The 22,861-nt window shown below is 40.4% G+C and overlaps 1 protein-coding gene across 3 annotated transcripts in view; it reads right to left on the reverse strand.

Annotated features, from left to right (window-relative positions):
- Nucleotides 1-22,861, reverse strand: part of hgfb (hepatocyte growth factor b) — a 54,921-nt gene that overhangs the window by 15,226 nt on the left and 16,834 nt on the right. Inside the window, exons 1-8 of one of the 3 annotated variants that reach the window (XM_061773217.1) lie at nucleotides 15,606-15,844; nucleotides 13,594-13,753; nucleotides 12,210-12,322; nucleotides 11,427-11,541; nucleotides 8,980-9,128; nucleotides 8,053-8,173; nucleotides 5,802-5,920; nucleotides 663-828 (exon numbers count right to left, since the gene is read on the reverse strand). In XM_061773217.1, the coding sequence (XP_061629201.1) occupies nucleotides 663-828; nucleotides 5,802-5,920; nucleotides 8,053-8,173; nucleotides 8,980-9,128; nucleotides 11,427-11,541; nucleotides 12,210-12,322; nucleotides 13,594-13,753; nucleotides 15,606-15,654 (992 nt within the window). In that variant the 5' untranslated portion in view covers nucleotides 15,655-15,844. Of the gene's footprint in view, nucleotides 1-662; nucleotides 829-5,801; nucleotides 5,921-8,052; nucleotides 8,174-8,979; nucleotides 9,129-11,426; nucleotides 11,542-12,209; nucleotides 12,323-13,593; nucleotides 13,754-15,605; nucleotides 15,845-22,861 lie in introns of those variants that run through there. The other 2 variants (XM_061773216.1, XM_061773218.1) reach the window with 2 other exon arrangements.

Consider the following 22,861-nt stretch of genomic DNA (forward strand, 5'->3'; position numbering starts at 1 on the left):
TGCCAGAAATTCCTGCAGCTCCTTCAATGTTACTGTCAGCCTTTTGGCAGCCTCGTGTACCAGTTTTCTTCTTGTCTTCTCAACAATTTTGGACAGACATCCAGTTGCTAGTAATGTCACTGCTGTGCCACATTATCTCCACTTGATGATGAATGTCATCACTATGTTTTAATGTTGTATTTAATACCGTGGAAATTATTTTGTAACCTTTACTCCTTTGAACAATGAGATCCCTCTGATGCTGTCGAAATTCTCTGTGGACCATGGCTTGTGCTAGAAGATGTGACTGCATAACATGTCAGGAAAAGCCTACTAGAACATCTAAACTTTAGTTGGGGTTTCAATGGTGGAAATTGCGAGCCAACTCCCATTTAACCTGAGTTTGGATGTGACCTGTTAATTGTGAACACAGCCACATCCCCCCTTATAAGAGGGTGTGCGCGCTTCTGCAACATTACCTCACTTGTTTATTTACACTTCCCCTCTGTGAAGATTAACTGAGTTTCACGAGCTATAGGTCACAATAGTGAGTAAAGCTTTGAAATGATCTATCTTGGTCTTATTTATTTATTTATTTTACATCACAAAAAAAAGCTGGCATTTGAACAGCACGTACAGATGTGAGGGACTGAGATGGACGGACAGATGGATGGATTACTCACTTGCAAGGGTACGCCTGCGGGATGAAGGAGTGATTGTGGGGGTACTGAGCGTCCCAGCGTTGGCAGGTGAGCCCGGTGGGGGTCACGTCCACCGTCCCCCTGTAAGCTTCTCCTCTGTCCTGGTAGCACTCGCTGGTTTCCACCACAGTTCTTTTCGGAGGAGATTCTGCGGATGCAAAATTTTTTTTTTTTTTTTGCTCGTTTGCTTTCTGATCCTTGTTTACCTTTTTGTTTTTGCCTGCTTGCTTCCCTGCACTTAGCTCCCCCACCTTTTGCCTCCACACCAACACCACAAAAAAAAAAACAATCTTGACAATACTGAGCCTATAATCATTTAAAAAAAATCATATTTACTTCATTGTTTCTATTTTACACATGCATATTTTAACCAATCAGACTAAATATCATATATTTGTTTTCCCTAATTGAATATATTTATATTTCCTACATATATTTTCAGTAATCAGACTACATTTTTTGCATAAATCTATTTTTCATCCTATTTCATTATATTTTGATTTCAATTACACAGATAATATAACTGTCAAATAGTCTGACTGATTTTTTCTATAATCACACATAAAATGAAATACTTTTTTTATTTATTTAAAATGTGAAAATACATTTTTCAACTATTATTATTATTATTATTATTATTATTATTATTATTATATTCTAAAAAGAGTGTCAGTCTCAAATGTTTCTCCCATGGCTGCATGTGATGTGTGACTTGTTTCTGTATGTGATAATGTGCTACGAAAATATAGTTAACAGTCTAATAAATGAGAACTCAAATACTGTACATTAAAAACGCATTTTTCAGTATATGACACAGGAGAGATATACAGTACATCATAAAAAGAAAGCAATTTGGCTGACAAATTATACCGCAATTTGCACAGAAAAGCAATGATACGCTTTGCAAAAAAAAAAAAAAAAAAGCTTATCTGACTGAAGGCGAGATGGAGAGATAAGATGAGGGGAGAGCGTGAGAATTAAAGAGGAGAGAAAGTTCCCAGGGCGCGGCAAAGTGTGCAGACAAATTATGAAATGAGTCCAATAATTCACCAAAATGGGCCCACCCTGACTTGCAGCCCCCCTCCCGATAATATGCCTGCCATTTTGTGTGCTGATCTGTAAGCTATTCTGCACCTGCACCGACATCGTAAAGTTGCAGAGACTCAGTCCTTGTTTAGCAAAGAGCAACTCTGAATCAGACTGAAAGCTGTTTCCAAATATCCTGGTCACCGAATGTTGCATTATGAAGGCTGATAGAACACTAAAATATCGTTAAAAGCATACTGCATGTTCATTTAGTATATAGGCCAACTGTAAAATTCAGACTATAAGCTGTAACATTTCCCCCAGCTTTAACCTCTGCTGCTTGAACAAAGATGTGATTTGTGGATTTAACCCCATCCAAGGAGATTGTTTATAACAAACAACCGAACAACTTTGCCTTGTGCTAGCTCAATGTTAACACACAATCCAAAAACCACTGAAGGGCTGAAAAATAGCATCAATAGTCACTGTGTCACAACCCTTTAAACAACGGATATTTAAATACAAACAGTGCAGCAACACATGTAGCCAGACAATATAACAATACTCACAGGCATATGTTCTTTATCCTCTGCTAAGAACAATTAATATTACTGCAGCATACTCAGGAGTTGTGACCGTCCACATGTAAAACCGTACGTCTGTATAATATTGACCCCAGGTGGCCAAGGCATCCAGGAGGAGCACAATGTTCATTGAATTGAAGCAAGTGTAACAAAAAACGGTTTAATTTCTTTCCATTTAATACTGTCATTACTCTATGGTTTATAAAGTACAAGATTATTGAGTGCTATTTTTCATAACGTGTATTCTGAGTGACGAATGTGGTCACGAACCGAATTAAACTTTAGTTTGCTGACTGTCTGCTTCTTCTTGACATAATCTTTCAACTCAACGTGGTGCCATCAGACTAAGGCGTACACACCAGCATGTGTAATATGTGCGATTTATAAACCATTGTGTTCCATAGAGCCCATTTTATGTGCTGCGTACCGCACATTTCATCAAGCATGACTCCAGCTAATGTCCCCATGTTTCTTAAACTCCCCTATTAATGAATTAGTGGTTATATTGGACCTTTTAAGAATGAACTCAAAAACAACTTTTATATGTTAAAAAAACGATTTAGTTTTATTTTTTTGTTCACAGAGAAAAAGAACACTGCTCACTCACTCTCACTACCTTGTTATCATTAAGACTCACTTGGTCATAAACTCGCTCTGTTTCCAACAAACCTCCATATCAGAGGGAAGGCGAGGGGCAGATGATTTTTTTTTTTTTTAATTAAGGGGGGAAAAAAACATGAGAGGTTCGAAGGGGGGAGTGGGGACGACACTGATGACTGCACGCACACCGGCCGCAGTTCAAAGAGGGCTTGTCGCTATTTCGAGGGTGCTTTTAGAACACATTAGGCAACGTGTCAAAGTCAAGACCCGCGAGCCAGATCTAGACCGCCGCATCATTTTTTTGTGGCCCACTTAAGTAAATGAAGTATGCCTACTGTCTGAATGGGTTTGTTCTTTTCACTTTTTCCAGTTTTTCTTCACTTTTTATTACAGGTATTAACATGCATTTTCTTTTTACCAAATCGCCTCTTATCATAAATCAAATGTAAATATAGTTGTCACTCCTTTCAATAACGTCTGATTTCAAATTCAATCTGTTGTTAAGAAAATGCAAACAAAGAAATGCAGGGGTAATTATGTATGTTAGTGATTCTCAAAATGTGGTATGTGTACTGCCCCCTAGTGGTAAGCGAAAAAATCACTGAATTAAATTTCCAAACTGTGCATGATGTTACAGTGGCTTACAAGATTATAAAATATCGTTGCTGTCAGGCGGCAGTCTCGTATGTCCATATATGGTCAATTTAATATTTGTTCACAAATCAATACTATTGGTCTATCTCGACATCGTGGTATTTTTACGCATTATTAACCAATTTAAAGTGTTGAAAATAGCTTGAGAACAAATCAATCAACTCTGTTCAACACTTGAACTGAAAACTTCCCCTCTTTCATCACTCTGCGGTAGTTGTGCGGCATTTTGTTGCATAAAGATTGAAGGTCTGGATCTTTTTTGGACAATAACGATTGAAAATACATTTCAGAAAGCCTGTTTTGTTAAAGATTAATAACTGTATTGCTTCGATGCAGAAGGAACTGGTCAGTCACGAAGGTAAGTGTGTACTGATTAATTTGCGCCCATTGCACTGCTTAGTAAGCTCATTGTTTTATTTATTGCATCACTCACGGCTCAAGTCTAAGACCTTTGAAAAAGCCTTTGAGAAGATGATGTAACTGCAGTCGTTTGCTTTTGTGAGGTAATAAATGATTTTTGTCTGGTGAGTGCTGGGCGGTATTTGGTGTAAAAAGTTTGAGAACCACCAGTATCTTTAATGGTGACGAGACATTTATGATTTACAAAGTTAATATCCCTCTGAAGGACACCCATAACTACGATATGGCCTGCAATGAGAATGATTTTGACACCCCAAAGTTTTTTTAGTGTGCTTTTTTACGCACAAATGTGTAATGTAAGGCGGCACGGTGGGCGACTGGTTAGAGTGTCTGCCTCACAGTTCTGAGGACTGGGGTTCAATCCCTGGCCTTGCCTGTGTGGAGTTTGCATGTTCTCCCCGTCCCTGCGTGGGTTTTCTCCGGGCACTCCGATTGCCTCCCACATCCCAAAAACATGCATGGTAGGGTGATTGAAGACTCTAAATTGCCCGTAGGTGTGAATGTGAGTGCAAATGGTTGTTTGTTTATATGTGCCCTGCGATTGGCTGGCAACCAGTTCAGGGTGTACCCCGCCTCCTGCCCGATGATAGCTGGGATAGGCTCCAGCACGCCCGCGACCCTAGTGAGGAGAAGCGGCTCAGAAAATGGATGGATGTGTAATGTAAATAGTGTGTGTTGTGTCTGTGTTTTAACTGGGAGTTAAAGTTGAAACCGAGCTCGCAACAATTTGACCGCCTCACGAAGAACAATAAACATCATGCCAGTGGCATTAGTGAAGACATAACAAAAAAAGAGCGAAGTGAACACGTTTGACTTATTTTTTTACTTTTAAGCTGCACATGACCAGCTGAGAGGAGCTTCATAACTCGGTTAAACTCTACCTCATTGCTTGACAAGTTAGAATTCCCACCACTTTGACACTAGGGCTGCACCTAACAATAATTTTAATAATCGATTACTCTGTTGATTATTTTTTTTTTTTTTTCGATTAGATGATTAATCGGATTTGAAAAATCTTTCAAATTTCCCTGCCTTTATTTAAAAATAGGACATTATTTCTTTCTGGTGAAACCAACACGTTCTGTTGCTAATTTCTAAAGAATGGAAAAAGGTAGAAGCAAACTTTTTTATCTGGTGAAAGAAGAGAATCTAGTCTTTATTTTGGTGGGTTGGGTGCTAATATTGTCGCAGAGCAAATTCTGCGGGTCTCAAAAGATCAGTCAAAATGTTCTAAAACATCTGACCTCAGTGAAAGTTCGAAAGCCAGTTCCAAAAAATGGAAAATCATTTTTTTACATTCTTGACAAATGTACTTGTACTGGATGAAAAAAACAACTGAACAAACCACTGTTTTATTTTGCATAGTTTGAACATTTAGTGAAGTGATTATTTTGCATTCCACTAGAGGGAGCCAGCGTATCACTGTTCTAAAGCCATCCATCCATCCATCCATCCATTTTCCGAGCCGCTTCTCCTCACTAGGGTCGCGGGCGTGCTGGAGCCTATCCCAGCTGTCATCGGGCAGGAGGCGGGGTACACCCTGAACTGGTTGCCAGCCAATCGCAGGGCACATAGGAACAAACAACCATTCACACTCACAGTCATGCCTACGGGCAATTTAGAGTCTCCAATTCATGCATGTTTTTGGGATGTGGGAGGAAACCGGAGTACCCGGAGAAAACCCACGCAGGCACGGGGAGAACATGCAAACTCCACACAGGCGGGGCCGGGGATTGAACCCGGGTCCTCAGAACTGTGAGGCTGACGCTCTAACCAGTCGGCCACCGTGCCGCCTGTTCTAAAGCATTCAACTAAATAAATATATGCGCTGCATTACCACAAACTTTGATGCCGCAGTATTCCCACTTTGTGTTCGGGTCAGTGGTGAAGCACCAGGGCCTGTGGCGTCCGTCTGGATTCCTGCAGTAGTTATCGTCGAGGCCCTTGTCGGGATACCTAATGCAAAACATGCGTCAGGAACGGCATGACATCATCGGACTTGATGGAAAACATTGTGTTCAACAATGATTGAAAAGGTAAGAGTGAGAGGACGCATTAATATCAAATGTCTTGCTTGCGTGGAAGTGTTCCCATGAAACATAAAATGGGATCCCTTTCAGGCCCATTTCTTAATGAATCAATTAATCAAACGGCAGACTGCAGAACCTGCTGCTAACTTTGTCAGTCCACTGAGTGAAGGACCTGGTTTAATCAAACGCTGCGATTTCATTTGTTTTGCTCTCGTCTGTGTTTTTATGGTTTGTTAATCTTAAATAAAACATGATTAATTTTCCTGCCTGAATATTAGTCACTTGTCTGGATTTAGTTCCTCCTGCCTCCCGCACACCACACACAACATTACACAAAATCAGAGAGTAAAATGTATGACATTCCTTTTAAAAAAAAGTGTCAGCTTAAGAATCTGCACCGGGCTTACCAGGAATTTAGAGCAATTTGTCAGAATGAAGAGTTTTCCCAGCAAATCACTGCTAAAAACACGTGTCTCCCAACAGGGAGATCTAAGTACACTGGCTGACTTCTAAATCTCTTAGTGCACCACAATCACATGAACCTAAATGAGATGTATTGTGCATTTTATTCACAATTTAAAACTGTTCCCAGGTGTCTTAATGAAAGGTCATTTACTCTTGAGATCAAGAATTACAACTTTTTCCACATTTTTTTTAGCCTGGCTACTTTTGCTCAATGAAGTGTTGACAATTTAGCAAGTTTCGTTATGTTTAGAGACTATTTAGATCCCTCTTGCAAACAAATTCGTCTCTGGCGTTATTGGAGACCGAGAGATTCCTTCCCAGCTGCAGTCAGAGATGGTTATACCTCAACATCCAGACAGCAAGTAAATCATATTGATTAAGTTAACTAGGTATTTAGTGACTATACAAATCCCTCTAGCAAAATAATTTCTCTGGTGGCATCAGAGACTTTCAGAGACGAAAACTACTGTACCTCCCACCTGCAGTCAGAGCAGGAGATGGTGACCCATACATCCTGACTAGCAGGAAATCACACTGATGAATTTAACCATTTATTCAGGGTCCTCTTTCTTTTGGAGACTTTCGAAGACTCTGTGACTCCCTCCTAGCTGCAGTCAGAGCCGGAGATGCTTACCCCTCAGCATCCAGACTGCAAGCAAATTGCACAGACTAATATAACCATATATTTAGTGACAATTCTGATCCCTCTGGCTAAAAACTTTATCTGGTGTTATTGGAGACATTCGGAGACATCCTCACAGCTGAAGTCAGAGCAGCAGCTGTTGACTGGCTAATTTAACCACAAGCGTGTGATGATGTTTTAGTGTAAATTTTTGGATGCTTCTGGCGAAATCTTTTCTCTGGTGTTCTCAGAGACTTTCTGAGACACAGAGACAGAGATGTTTACCCCTCAGCATCCAGACTGCAGGTAAATCATACTGAATATCCATCCATCCATTTTCAACACCGCTTATACTGTTTAGGGTCACGGGGCGCTGGAGTCTATCCCAGCTGACTTTGGGCAAAAGGCGGACTACACCCTGAACTGGTTGCCAGTCATGACCATTCGCACTCACAGGCACTGAGGGGGAACTGAACCCACGCTGCCCGCACCAAAGTCAGGTGAGAGTACCACTACACCATCAGTGACTGACTAAATTAGCTATATATTTAGTGTCTATTCAGACCATTCTTTCAGAAAACAAAAACTCAGAGACTTTTTTCCAGCTTCTGTCAGAGCCAGGAGATGTTCACACCTCAATGTTCACACTGACTTATTGAAACATGTATTTAGTGACTAGTCAGACCCCTCTAATGAAAGTTTCCTCTGGTGTTATTGGAGACTTTTGGAGACTGAGACTCTTCCATCTGAAGTCAGAGCTGACGAGGGTTACCCTTCAGCAACCAGACTGCAAGAAAGTTCACACAGACTAATGTAACCCTATATTTAGTGACAATTCAGACCCATCTAGCGAAAAACCTTCTCTGGTGTTATTGGAGACTTTCGGACATTCCCTGCCAGCTGAAGTCAGAGTAGCAGCTGTTGACTGGCTAATTTAACCATAAGCTTGTGATGATGTTTTTGTGTGTTACCTGTCAGGGTGGTACAGGTGCTTGTGTGGCTCCTCTAGGTCCCAGCGTTGGCATTCCTTTCCGCTCTCTGTGTGGTCCATGGGTCCTCTGTAATCCTCACCATTGCAATGTATGCACTCCGCTGCAAAATCATGACAAACAATCAACATTGCATGGGACCAAACGTTTGCCCGCCCCCAATAATGAGCTTTGGAAAAATGAAATATCCAACTTCATACATATTAGATCATTATTACACAACATTTGGAAATAAACACCTCTGTTGTTTCTATGGAATACATTTGACTGTATGCACACACACACACACACACACACACTAATACACACTTCGAATCATTTATTAAGTGAGAAAGCCGTGAAGGTGCCGATGCCTTTCATGTGCGTGAGGCTTGCATTTGTTGTACGGTGAATGCTACATGCGGTCTACTCTCAACAACACAGCGCATGCAGATTAGAAGCAGATGTCAGCGATGGCGTGCGAGCTGCGTGCGTGTGTTACTTTCGCAAGACGATTGTAATCGTTTGGGGCGAGCATGTTTCCGATTAAACGTGGGTGTCACACTTGTTTTCATCGCAGGCCACATCGTATTTATGGTTGCCCTCAAAGTAGGGTTTCAGGGTTAGGGTTTCAAATCAGCGTTTCAAACTTGGATTAGGGTTTCAAACAGGGGTTAGCATTTCATATGATTATTTACAAGGATTTCTGCACTCTGAACCCGCAAGTGGAGTCCTCCTGGCTTTTGATTTATTTTTTATTGATAGAAAAGCAATTCCTACCAACCCTAACTCTGGCATGAACCCTTAATCTTTACCCCCAACCCTTCTTTGAAACCCTCTTTTGAGACCGTAACCCTGTCTTGAATTGTGCTGGACCTCACAGTTTCCACTGGTTCCACTCTTTAAGGTGTGTTTGTGCTTGTGGCCTACCCTGCGAACACTGGGGGATTCCACACTCTTGGTGTCTGAGGTGTGGCCGCGGGTCGGTGGTGAAGCACCACGGTCCGACGGTGGAGTTATCCGGGTTTCGACAGTAGTTCTCCCTGAGGTCCTTCTTACCGAAACGCTTGGACATGAATCTGTCGGGAGCAGAACAGCCGTTACGCAAACAATGTTCCACATGTGCAGAGACCATCTGCAACCTGTTTGCAGGTAGCGTGTGGAGAGAGATCTTTGGGAAAAGAAAAACAAACACAAAGGGACCATAAAGCATCAACACCATCTTTCTAACATGTACATAATAATGAACCCATGTTACATAGACAACAGTGGATCAAATTATTCAACACAAACAAATCCCCTTAACTGCCTAAATAACATGCTAGCCAAAACTGACATAGGCAAACATATACTGCATGCAGACGAGCACTTTACAAAAACAATGTCGTTAAGCTCACATTTGGTCATTTTCACACAATAATAAATGTCTGGCAATAGAGGCAAATTGTCATGAGCTGCATCGGGAGAGAAGCAGAAACATACTTTCACTTCAGACGTGACCAAAGTGCAATCAAAGACTGCCAACAAAACAGGAAATCTCAAATGCAGGCAAAAAAAAAAAAAAAACCCACCAACGAATTAAACCTAACAATGCCAGGATTCCACCAGATGGCGCCAAAGTAATGTATTTGTTGCTTTGGTCTGAGCACAAGAACAGCGAATAAAGGAGGATAGGTTTTAAAAAAAATCTGCAAATGTGCAAATTTGCAAAAGCTTAACTGCACATACCTGTTGTGATAACTTGGAACACGGGTTCACTTAGCTTTGCTAATGTTTCGAACTGACTAAAAGAAAATTCTAAACTGGCCAATGATTACAATTGACAAGATCTAGTCATCAGAAAATAAATAAGTAAATTACAGAATCAGTTGTACTTGATTACGTCCTACTACTGAAAAGAATACAAGTGAAACAATATAGCTTTCCAAGAGGAAGGAGCAGAATGAAATGTAAACACGTCGTCAATGATGGCGGTGACTCATATATTCTCCATCAGGACCGCACATGGCCCCGGGCCTCCAGAGTTCCTCACGGTGAGCCAAACAGTGTTTTTCCACGTGGTGACAGAAAGATCACCTCTTAACCGGCAGCTTCATTAACCAGCTGGAGAAAATATGCAAACTTCATCATGATCAGTCAGTAAATTGTCTTTATTGATTAGCTGGGAGAAATAGCATGGTTTGACTCATCCTGATGCCGGTCTATTATATTGCCAAATTAGTTTAAAATTAGGGTAAACATAACATTTCTCTTTCTTATTACGTTGTTTCAATACAAGAATGGAAAAAGTGGACTTTTTGGATGAAAGAAGAGAGTCTACTATTTCTTTAGGTAGGTTTGGTAGGTAGAGTCCTTATTTTGTCGTAGAACGCAATATTCTATGGGTCTAGAAAGATCAGTCAAAATGCTCTAAAGAGCCTGGCAATATGGGCTACTCTACTTTGAACACAGCTGACAGTGAATAAGTTAATCGGCGCAAGATCAAGGAGGTGCATCGTCCAGCGCATTCCCTCTTCTCGCTGAAGATAAAGACAAAATTGGCACATAAGCCTTGTCCCTCTCTCTCTGCAGTGACAATTTTCAAGCCATCTGCTTCACTTGTTGACGCAGGAATCCTTTTCAGTCAAAAATGTCAACATGACAGTATCCTGTAGCAGTTTTCAAGATATCCTCCTCAAAATTTCAGGGATTCTTTCACTCAATCAGCGCAAGAACACTACCGACTATGAACTAGCTTCCTGGGGTCAGAGTTCTTATTATCGTCTGTATTCTAGCAGTGATAATTGTCAAATGTTTTTTTCAGCAGTCGCTCGGTGGACAACTTGCAATGGTCTCGTTTGATGACTCTTTTGAAGCTGTTTTTGTTTTTCATTTTTTGGTATTTTCTGTCGAGTCAAAGCACCTCCACTGCAACTGGGCTTTGACACTCAATGTACACATTGAATCGCTCCTGATAACCGCTATTATTTCAAAGACTTTTACCACAAACGCAGTGGAGAAAAATGTTTTTACTCCTCGCATGAGTACAACCTTTTTTAATTGGCTTGTTTTATTTTTACAGGGCATTACAAAAAATATGCTTGGTACCTCCAGCTTCACCCCTAGGCCATTAGATATGATCCTAAACGTGTTCTCAGACACACGCGCACACGCAAACGCACACACACACACACAGACACACACACACATACACACACACACACACACATTTTTGGGGCCTGCAGGAAGAACTGATGTGTGCGCTTTTGATGAGCGATTGCACCCCAGGAGCCCTTATGCTCTATATCGTGTACACAAGCATGCAGCGTAGCCTACAGCTCCTGACTAATTGCATCACTAACAAGCCAAAACAAACAGAACTCGATATATTTCCTTACTTGTGTTCATGAGGAATAGGGGAGGCCCAGGCCTGGCACAGGATCCCACTGACTGTCACCAACCTTCGACCCCTGTAGCTCTGACCGGTACCCACGATGCACTCGCGAACATAGTCTGAAAGAAAGAGTTGGAATTTTTTTTACGGTCTTGCTTAAGGTGACACGGTGGACAACTGGTTAGAGCGTCTGCCTCACAGTTCTGAGGCCCCACCTGTGTGGAGTTTGCATGTTCTCCCCATGCCTGCGTGGGTTTTCTCCGGACCCTACGGTTTCCTCCCACATCCCAAAAACATGCATGGTAGGTTAATTGACGACTCTAAATTGCCCGTAGGTGTGAATGTGAGTGCGAATGGTTGTTTGTTTCCATGTGCCCTGCAATTGGCTGGCGACCGGTTCAGGGTGTACCCCGCCTCCTGCCCGATGATAGCTGGGATAGGCTCCAGCACTCCCGCGACCCTTGTGAGGATACGCAGCTCAGAAAATGGATGGATGGACGGATGGATGGGTTTTGCTTAATGAGACAAATGTGTTTGCATTGAAGAGTTGAGCATTAATTTTTTTTTGGAGGGCGGGAGAAGTTTCTACGGTTTACACAAAAGGTCGCCTAATGACACAAAATGAAGCATAATGTGCTGCAACACAATAAACAAAGATGTCGGTCCTTGCCTTTCCCTTGTTTACCTCTCAAGGGACATCTCAACAAGTCTAAAAATACCTCTGGGCTGTTATTTAATCGATTTTAAACCAACAATAGAAATTGATTTCGACAAGTGGGAGAATCACCTTTCTTTTGATAGAGTTGGACGTTCAAGTCATGCTGCGTCTGCGCGGAGGGCGAGTTGCGGTCAAAAGACAGCCAGTGGCATTTCCCGTTTTGGTGATCATAGACGAACGCTCTGGACACAAAAACAAATGAGGCAGTGAGAGGAGAACAAAAAGTGAGAAAGTGAAGCACACAGGCAACATTCCACTCAATTATTGCCATTGTTACATGCAAAGCAATTAAGAGGGGCGCCCTTAACTTGAAAGACACCTCAGTGAATACCTGAGAAGCACCAAAAAAAGTACAAGACCCTCTTGAAATTGTTTAGTTCGGTCAGCATTATTAAGCTTAGGCCAATTTATTTTGCAGTTGTGTGAAAATTAACTTTTGGTCGCGGTTGCAAATCAATCAATCCCTCAGACTTATTTGAAAATTCTGCCCCCGAAGCCTTTTTCACTCAGCGATAAGAAATTTGGTAAACATTTCTATCAAGAATAGACTCACAAAAAAGTCTCAAGAACCAAAAAGACACGGGCAGTCTGTCATTTTGAAATGAAGTGGCCATTTTAGGGCCATTTTTGTAATTTCCAGGGGTCCTTGAAATGAGAAATAGTCCAAGATTATATTTTGTCCAATTGCTACCTAATTCAAACCATGTATACTTCACAAATCCAAGATTATATTTTGTCCAATTGCTACCTAATTCAAACCATGTATACTTCACAAATCCAAGATTATATTTTGTCCAATTGCTACCTAATTCAAACCATGTATACTTCACAAATCCAAGATTATATTTTGTCCAATTGCTACCTAATTCAAACCATGTATACTTCACATACTAGTGACAGTACACTGGGAGGGGGGGGGGGGGGGTGAAATAATTTGTCATTGTGTGTGGGCGCAGCATCGCAGCAAAGTTTGATTACTGCATTTGTCATAAAACATAAACTCAAACTTAGTGCCCCCTGGGGGTCTTTCAAAATTCAGTCCCCAAAGCCCGCTACACTTAAATTTGGTAGATGCATAAAAGTCTCAAGAAGCTCATGCTGAAAAAAGTGAGTATTCCATTTTTTTATAAGGCACCTATTGTAAGGGCATTTTGGCCATTTTCGGGTCCCTTCGAAGAGTAACACATCCATGATTTTGAGTCCAATTGCTACCAAATATAAATTAAGTACACGAGACGGACCGGTGATGCTCAAGAAGTTTAGTTTTTGTCATTGCTTGCGGGTGCTGCATCGTGACTAAGGTTGAAACCTGCCTACAAAAAAAGTCTGAAAAAGCCATGCGTGAAAAGACACAGGAAGTCTGCCATTTTTGTATGAAGCAGCCATTTTAGGGTCTGCTTCACAAGGTCAAAGATTTCCATGCATTGACATATCATTGGAGACATGACATTACCTGCAAGTGAAAGGGAGTTTTTTGTTGCGGCTGCAAGTTCGAGCACACTTGGTCATGCTGACCTTCCTGCTTTTGGCCAGGTGGGAGGGGCTCGGGAGCGCGGCAACCAGACGCACGCCATCAGTCTTCTGATAGTCCTGCAGTGCATTTCTTCTGCCCTCTGACACAAAGACACCACATACATTATGCGTTGGACACAACATTTGGTGCAATCCAATGAGATACGACGTCAAGGATGTATTCCTTTAGCTTAGGTTTGATATTGTAGCCTATTACATTCAATGGCATTGTGAGCTGTTTCTAATATGATCCAACTCTATGATATTTTAGCACTTGTCCTCATTAGATTGGCAACGCAGAAGAGTTACAGCCTGTCCCAGCTGACTGAGGTCAAGAGGCGGGGTACACCCCGGACTGGTTGCCAGCCAATCACAGGGCACCTATCGACAAACAATGACATATATATGTCTTCATTTAATTAAAATAAATTAAATTACTTGTGTGTCGCTACTCACTTTGTCATTTATGCACATATTGAGGGCCTACAAACAACCGTTCGTACTTACAATCGCACCTTACATTATAGTTTTCGATCAACTTAACATGCAAGTTTTTGGAATGTAGAAGGAAGCAGCAGTACTCGGGGGAAACCACGCAAGAATGGGGAGAACATGCAAACTCCACACAGACGGCCGGAGCCAAGCTTTGAACCCCGATCCTCATAACTGTGAGGCAGAAGTGCTAACCCACGGGTGTCAAACTCATTTTTGTCACGTGCCGCATTGTTGGTACAATTCCCCTCAGAGGGCCGTTATGACCATATAAATGTTTCATCTCCTCATTAAAAATCAGTGGAGCCCCACAAATGCATGGTTTGGCAGCTGCAGATTTACCTGCTCGTTGATTTTTTTTTTTCAATTTTCTTAAAATTATTTTTCATTTTTTTCATTGTTCATTTTTTTCCAAAATGGGCATCAGTTATCCATGAATTTTTGCTATTCATGGTCTGGCCCGATCCACACAACAAATTGATGGATAACTCTATTTGGAAACAGAAGTCAGGGATAATTATTTGTTTGTTCAACTACTGATCAAGTTACTGACAAACAATGGGTTTGTTAACAAAAAAATGGTTGTAGTATACCTGTAATATATCAATGTTATTATTACATACAACAATTTGAAATGTTTGTACAGATTTTAGCAAGAATCATAGAAGTTGATTCAAATAATTTGCTTTGGCGGGCCACATAAAATGGTGTGGTGGGCCGCATGTGGCCCTCGGGCCTTGAGTTTGACACACTGCCCAATACAACAATGTTTCCAAACCACCATTAGGTTGCCATGAGAAATGATGCAATTTCACATAATTGATCAAAAACACGTCATTTATTACAAATAATGTATCTTTGTTCATCTATCTATGCCAGTGACGTATAGTGGCAGGCAGAACAATTAGCCTCTTCCACTACGTACAGCATAATTTGAATTATATTGTTAGCCTAAGAGCACAGTTGCATAAGTCATATTTGAATGCTTGGAAAACAAGAAAAAAAAAATATTTTTTTAGCAAGCACAATGGTATTTTTTTTTTTATTAGGTAACAGTATGTGAAAGATGGCTTGGGCAAAGGTGAACAATATACGATTACAATGAATTACAACGACAACAGAAACATTTTTAAAAGTCATAAAAGAGTTGTTTGCATTTGAAACTTCACATTATGACAACACAATACATGGTCGTATATAAGAATATGTATCATTCCCTGCTGAGTGACAACATGTTACAATGACTCACAACATAATTAATCACTAACATATCACTTAAGACGGGGCTGATACACACAGGCAAAAACCACAGGGGATGACGCATCCAAATCCTTTTAAATTACACAAAGCGGTCATGAGGGGGGGTCACAATTTGGTTTCACAAATTACACGCATGCAACAACATTATTCATGCCAGACTAACTGAACTAATTCACTTGCTCGTGCCACGGTCGAACTTACCTGAGCAGGGCAGCACGGAGAGAGTCAGCAGCAGCGTGTAAATCCACATCACGGTCCACGTATCGTATGCCAAGCACACACAAAAACACAAACACAAACACAAATGCAAAAAATAAAAAAATAATAATAATAATAAAAGAGAGAAAAGAGCCCCGAAGTACAAAAACAAGAGTCCGTAGCTCACTGAGAGATGTTGCTTCCACCACTGCGCAGAAGATGCGTCTCCTCTCCTCCAAGTATTCCTCCTCCTCCCCCTCCTGCTCCCTCCCTGCCTCCTCCTCCTCCTCCTCCTCCTCCTCCTCCTCCTCCTCCTCTTCCTCCTCCTCCTACTCCTCCTCCTCCTCCTCAGCCCTCCCTCCACTTCTCGCCCCCCCATTAACTAAAAGTCATATTGCAATGACAAAACACACTCATCGTCACATAACAATTCATTTTTGAAACAACAACAACAGCACTCGTTACTTCCCAACTGATATGAGTACCTGCTTATGCTTGGCAGGATTTGTGGGGCATAATCATTTTATCCAAATAAATAAATAAATACATAAATAAATAAATAAAAAACAAACAAACAAAAAACAGCACAAGGACTCGCAATGTCCATCCATTTTATATGGATACGTTCTTGACAAAATTTATGGGGCACAATAGTCCTTGCCCCAAACTGCAAAAAAATAACCAAAAAAAAAAAAAAAGTTTTAGGACTGTGAATACCTGCTCGGGGTTACTTTTGTTATGGCTTATCAGCTTCATGATTGATAAAAAAAAAATGCTTGGCGGAATTTGCGAGGCACAAAAATGCCCGCCGACAAAATAGTAACACTGTTTTAATGCTTTACAGGTTCCCAATTAATATAAATAAATGCTAGATGGAATTTGTTTGGCACATTAATTTTTACCCCAAATTAAGAATTACAGAACTATAATGAACAAATGCATATATGTGCACAATCACGACCCAACCCCCCGCCCCCCCGTACAAAAAAACAATTACAGTAATATAGTTTACAGCTTCCCACTTATATAAATGCATGTTTGCCGGAATTTGTGGGGCACAATTACCTTTGCCCCAAATGAATAAAACAACACTTAAAAGAAGGTGTATATGCTATCCTGCTTTGCTTTCCGCTGAAGAAGTGAGGGGGGTAACATCGGGGGTAGTGGAGGGGCGTCGGGGATGAAACCATCTCAATCCATAATCTGAGTGCCGTCTCTGTCTCCAGTGGTGACAACGTTGAGACAGGAGATGACTTTAGTGAGCCCTCCAAATATCCCACACATGGTTCCCATAACTTCTATGAAGTCATGGGCTAAGTGTCCATCGCATGATAACAGAATCAAAGCAAGGATGGATTGATGGACGGATTGACGGATGGATGGGTGGGTGGGTTGATCGCTGGAGACGTGCAGTATACTGTAGGTGGAGAGTCCTTCTCACTCAAGTTTGCCCTCGTTCAAGTGACTAATGCACTCGCCGCTCCCTGAAAGGATTCGCTGGCAGTAATAAACAAAAGTGCGTGAGTCACACACTTTCACTGGAGGATCTCCATGACTCTTTCTATCCGTTCATGCCAAGAAGAAACATAACAAACAGCACAACAGCTTTGCTGCAACGTTATCATGCACTTTTCTTGGAATATTCCACTGTATCACCTCACCGTCATATTAGGGTGAAATGAAAACAATCATGTCAAATCGTACAAAACAAACACCAGTGACAAGCAAAAGTCAGAAAGCTAGCGTGTGAAGCTAACATAGCAGTCTACTGTATATTTTCACTCTGTGCTCCTCCTGGTCGAACAGCACAAACAGATGGAATAACATGCACAACTCAGGTCACAGAAGAGCCAATAAACCGAAGAGTTTTGTTAAAAACAAAATGTCAACATCAGCTAGTCGGTTGGCAGCTAGCTAATTAGCCCGAGAAGCTAACGTAGCATAATACATTCGTAACTTAAAGGGGAACTAAACACTTTCTCTTATATTTTAAATGTGCATATATTCTTTATCTGCTGCTGTTTACTTAAATCTACAAAGTATTTATTCTAAAAAACAAAAAAGGTTTAACACATCGCATCTACACGCCTACAGGGGCAGCTATTTTTACATCTTTTCACTAACGCGATTGTGCGAAATGGCCTGACACAGTTACAGTTCCTAGCGATCTATTTTTACTAAACCAGGCTTACTCGAATGTGCTGTAAACAAGGCAACGCTCTACTGCAGTTGTGACGTAACTTCCGGTCTGCAACCGATGACGATTTTAATAAACATCCTCCTGAAGTTGATTAATTATCCTGTTTAATTCGTATTACGAGAACACAATTTTGAGGAGTGCTGGCACGTACAATGTATTCTTGCAAAAAAAAAAAAAAAAAAAGAAAATGTCCAACAACACAAAGAACTGAAATTGACCACACGGGTCACAGGAGAGCCAAATGAAAGAATTTGATTTGCAAAAAATTGGTCAATACTAGTTAGTCGCTCAGCGGCCAGCAAGCTAGCTAGCGCAACAAACTAACGTAGCTTCGTCTACATCTTCACTATGGACTCAAATGCAAAGCACCGGTCACAGAAGAGTCCTTCAAAAAGTTTTATTAATAAAAAAAAAAAAAGATGGTCATTACCAGCTAGTCAGGTAATAGCTAGCATAAGAAGCTAATGTGACTTTCAATATTTTCGTACTTAGGGGCAGCAGTTGGCCTTTTATTAAAGATAATAAGGCAAGTGACAAGAAAAGGGTGTCATATGTACAGTGCGTAAGAAGTGCAGGAAGTGTAAAAAAGGGACTCCCACTAATGAACCTCAGCTTGAGCTTTTATGAGCTTTTCTTTTTTTTTTTAAACATGTGTGTATTTGTGTGTGTGTGCATGTGTTGAGGTTAGTGATGACAGTAGACGCAGATGCAGTAAACACAGATATGCCGTGCTAAGAGATCCTGTCGCTTAAAACAAACACACGCTTCCTGTTGTCCGGCCGCGAGATGGACGCCGCTGCTCGTAATTGAGGCCTGCTGGCAGTTACGGTAACACAAATAAAACAAGCACACACAAACACACGCACGCGCAGACGCACAACTCTTCCCCCACAAACCCATTTGTATTGTGACATAACTTGTGTCACACTGTATTTACATTATGTTTTGCAGCTTGTGTCATATTTTTAAAATCAAATAGTCTGAACATTTTAAGTGATTCACAATGTCAGACTCAAAGAGATGCAGTGTAACCAAGACCAAGAGGAAGAGGCAGAGGAGGTCCCCAACTAAGATTCAGTAATATTGCTTCCACAGATGCCTGCGAGAATTGTTGTATGCTCAGTTTGTATGTGTTGTTGCTTCGTGTGTAAAAGTAGCAGTTGTTTGAAAGTTTATAACGACCATAACAGCTATGCTAAATTCCATTAGCCCGTCTATTGCGTTTCCCATTTTCATATGTTAGCATTAAGCTAGCAGCTGTTCGTTCGACGAAATGATATTGTTTGAACAATTTGGTGTTTAAATACACCTTTAATACTCTTTTGCTCTGTCTGTGTTAAAGTAGCAGTTTTAAGATTTATAATTACCAAAACATCTATGTTAATTTCCATTAGCCTGTATATAGTGTTTCGCAATATTTGTTAGCGTTGAGGACTTCTATTATTACGTTGACGATTTGGTCGAACATTTTGATTTTTCAATATATATGTAATTCCCTTTTGTTTTTGTTTTGTTTCTTTGAATTAATGTGACAAACAATTGTTTGCAGGAGATGTCGCTCCATAAGGTCCGTGGACAAGTTTAAGTCGCCAGCAGTTTTCACCAGTTCATTTAATAAGGGTACCCACAAACGTTCAATGCTCCAGTCACGGACACATCGCTGCATCCTCTTTCCGTAGATGGGGTCATATCCATGCGAGACGATTCACTGCTTTTAAAGGGAAAGACAGGGGCCACTTCGATTGGACAGGACTGAAGTTGGCTGTGAACACGCCCAGACCAGCGCAGACTTCCCACTTTTAAACGCACTAATGTAAGTGGGTCCACAAAATTACCAAGACCGGGTCTAACCCGCCTAAACGTGCAGAGCCGGATTTACGACAGTCACGAAAATAGAGCGCAGATAAACGTATTAATATTGTGACATTAAGTTAAAAATGATTTAGGCCGGTGGTTCTCAAACTTCTTACCCCAAGTATCGCCTAAAACAATTTCGCTCTCCAAGTACCACCGTAAATAGCCAACATAATTATTAAAAAAAAAGATACAGAGGCTTTTTTTATTTAAAAAAAAGGCACATTTACTGTACTTCAGTTTAATACAACTGAACTGTTCTTTAAACAAATGTACTGTACTTGAGAAGTAAAAAATGTACTGTAGACTACATGAAAAGTAAATAAAAGTGGTCTGTACTAGATTTTTTTTCTTCAAAAAGTAAAAAATAAGCTGTTAAAGAGCTAGAAGCTTCATTCTAATATGTTTGATTATATTTCATGTTTTAAATGTCGTCAATTTTAATATTAATTATCCATCCATCCATCCATCCATTCTCTGAGCTACTTAGCATCACAAGGGTCACGGGAGTGCTGGAGCCTATCCCACTGTGTGTGATTGTGAGTGTGAATGGTTGTTTGTTTGTATGTGCCCTGCGATTGGCTGGCAACCGGTTCAGGGTGTACCCCGCCTCCTGCCCGATGACAGCTGGGATAGGCTCCAGCACGCCCGTGACCCTAGTGAGGAGAAGCGGCTCAGAAAATGGATGGATGGATGGATAATTGCAATATTATTTAATTCAGGCGGCACGGTGTACGACTGGTTAGAGCCTCACAGTTCTTTTTTTCCAACCTATCCTCCGTTATTGGCAGAAACCCCCGCTTGTTCGTGTTTCTTTTTAACCCGATCCCCCACTTATTTACGCGTGTTTTTATTTTACGTAATCCCTCACTCATTTACGTTTTTTTCTCATAATTTTTTTTGGGCATGGGAGTTTTAAAGGAGCGCCAGTTATTTGTGTATTTTAATAAGTTTAAATGTGTTTCAAGCATTTGGGAGGGTAAAACTATATAAAAATGTCAGGTACATATCCACCCGCCATAAATGGGGGTTCACTGTAATATTGTCACTTTGACACATTTTTACACTTGTATGGTTGATAAAAAGGTTCGCAGGCTACAACTACAATAGATTATTTGTATTAACAGGGACAGAATTGAGATTGATTCGTGAGATTTAGGTTCCACTGGGTTACATACTGTTTTGTTGTTTTACGAGCTCTCTTTAAAAAAATGGATTTTCATCTTGACATAGTTCAGACACATTGCCAAAGTGTCACCTGTAAAGCTTGGTTCATCAATCACAGATAACCGATGGAAAAAAAACCCAACTCATCCATCACTTATGCAGCTTTAAAATTGAACAACATTGCCCTGGGAGCAACTTTTTCATGCTATACTTTCAATCATAGATAAAAGGTAGAAATTACAGCCTTTTGTCGGCCTCTGCTCTTGTGTTTATGGGCGTCGACGTGAACCTAGTAGGCAGAATGTGGGAGGAACAATTAGTGGACTTTGTATATCCCTACAAAGCCAAAACTGTTTAAATGAAACATCCTTTAGCCCCCACCGAACAGCAGCATGACGTCACATACATTGCCATTGTAAAGCGCACTCAAATGTACAGCTGCCCTCCTAATCACACTGGGAACTGGAATAATTATTTAATAAAAAAAACGGGTCGTGTTTACATGCACAATTTATGGGTACAGTGTAGCAAAAAGGAAATGTTGGCTTCTATTGTTTTGCTTTTCAGTTTATTTGTCCCGTAAAGCTTCCGTCATTTCTGTTTGGGCCTGTTAATAATAGCAGCTGGAAATGCATTTGTAAACTGGAAAATGCCTCAGACAGGGAATTCGAAAAAGCAATGAATGAATTGAGGACAATAGTGCTGCTTGATACGTTACAGTACATGAGGAGAGATGACATCAATGCAATTGGATGTGCTTGAATGCATTTATTGGTCACACTTGTTTTTGCTTTTCATGTCAACTGTTTCATAATAAATTGCAATCAAAAATAATAATAAAAAAAAAAAGTCACTTATCTGTAAAATCCTGGGGTGGGCAAACTTTGTTGCTGCAGAGCCACCTTTGATTCTTAAAACGAACACATGGGACAGATTAGGTAAACAAAATAAAGTCACATTTTAAATGTAATTTTATGTACCTAACTCATTGTGTAACTATACATAAAACATATAAAATACTTTCATTTTAACGCTGAATGAAGAATTAAATATTTTTTTAAATTTTGAATTAGATAGCCCGAAGATAGCTGGGATAGGCTCCAGCAAGTCCGCGACCCTAATGAGAATAAGCGGAACGGAAGATGAATAAATTAATGACTTTAATTATGATTGATTAGTCAATTGTTTAATAAAATAAATAAAAACAAGAAATTATTATACAATTTACACGGATAATTAAACTAAAAGCTAGAAAAGAATGGCCTGCCTTGGTTAAACACATTTATTCTGAAACTGATGAAAGAACGCGATCATTCCTTGAAGTTGTCGGTCAAATCAGGATACAATAGACAGCACTTTATCTCACTGAGAAATAGGGTAGTGAAAGAAATAAGAAAATCTAAAGCTGACTTTTTCATTACTGCTCTGAATAGTGCGAAGGGAAATTCCAAAATAACCTGGAATTATATTAAAAAACTATTGGGTGTTACACAAAATAACAAAACAAAACTAATGCAAATTCAATTAAATGGAAACATCCTGACGGAACCTCAAGTGATGGCTGATGCTTTTAACAACTACTTCATTGAATCTGTGTCAGAAATCTCTTCTAAGTTTGCAGTAAAACAAATGAAGGAATACCCTGCATTGTCTACAACGCAGTTCTTTACTATTACAAATATTACTGAGACCAAAGTTATCGATTTAATTCATTCACTCAAACCATCTAAGGCAAAGGATGTTTTTGGAATGGACACGAGCATGCTCAAAGATCTAGGTTCAACTCTTGCTCCTCCTATTGCCTCAATCATTAATCTTTCAATTTCATCTGGTCACTTTCCAAAGGCCTGGAAATCTGCTATTGTTACCCCTGTCTTTAAATCCGGTGACTCAACTTCTCTGAATAACTACCGACCTATAAGCATTCTTCCGGCCATTTCCAAAGTTGCAGAAAAATGGGTGTCAGAGCAGATTGTCCATTATTTAATCAGCAGCTCCCCCTCTCTCCACGCCATGCAGTTTGGTTTCAGATCCAAGC

This window comes from Phyllopteryx taeniolatus, chromosome 5 (genome assembly GCF_024500385.1).
Source record: "Phyllopteryx taeniolatus isolate TA_2022b chromosome 5, UOR_Ptae_1.2, whole genome shotgun sequence".
In the NCBI taxonomy this organism is placed as follows: Eukaryota; Metazoa; Chordata; class Actinopteri; order Syngnathiformes; family Syngnathidae; genus Phyllopteryx; species Phyllopteryx taeniolatus.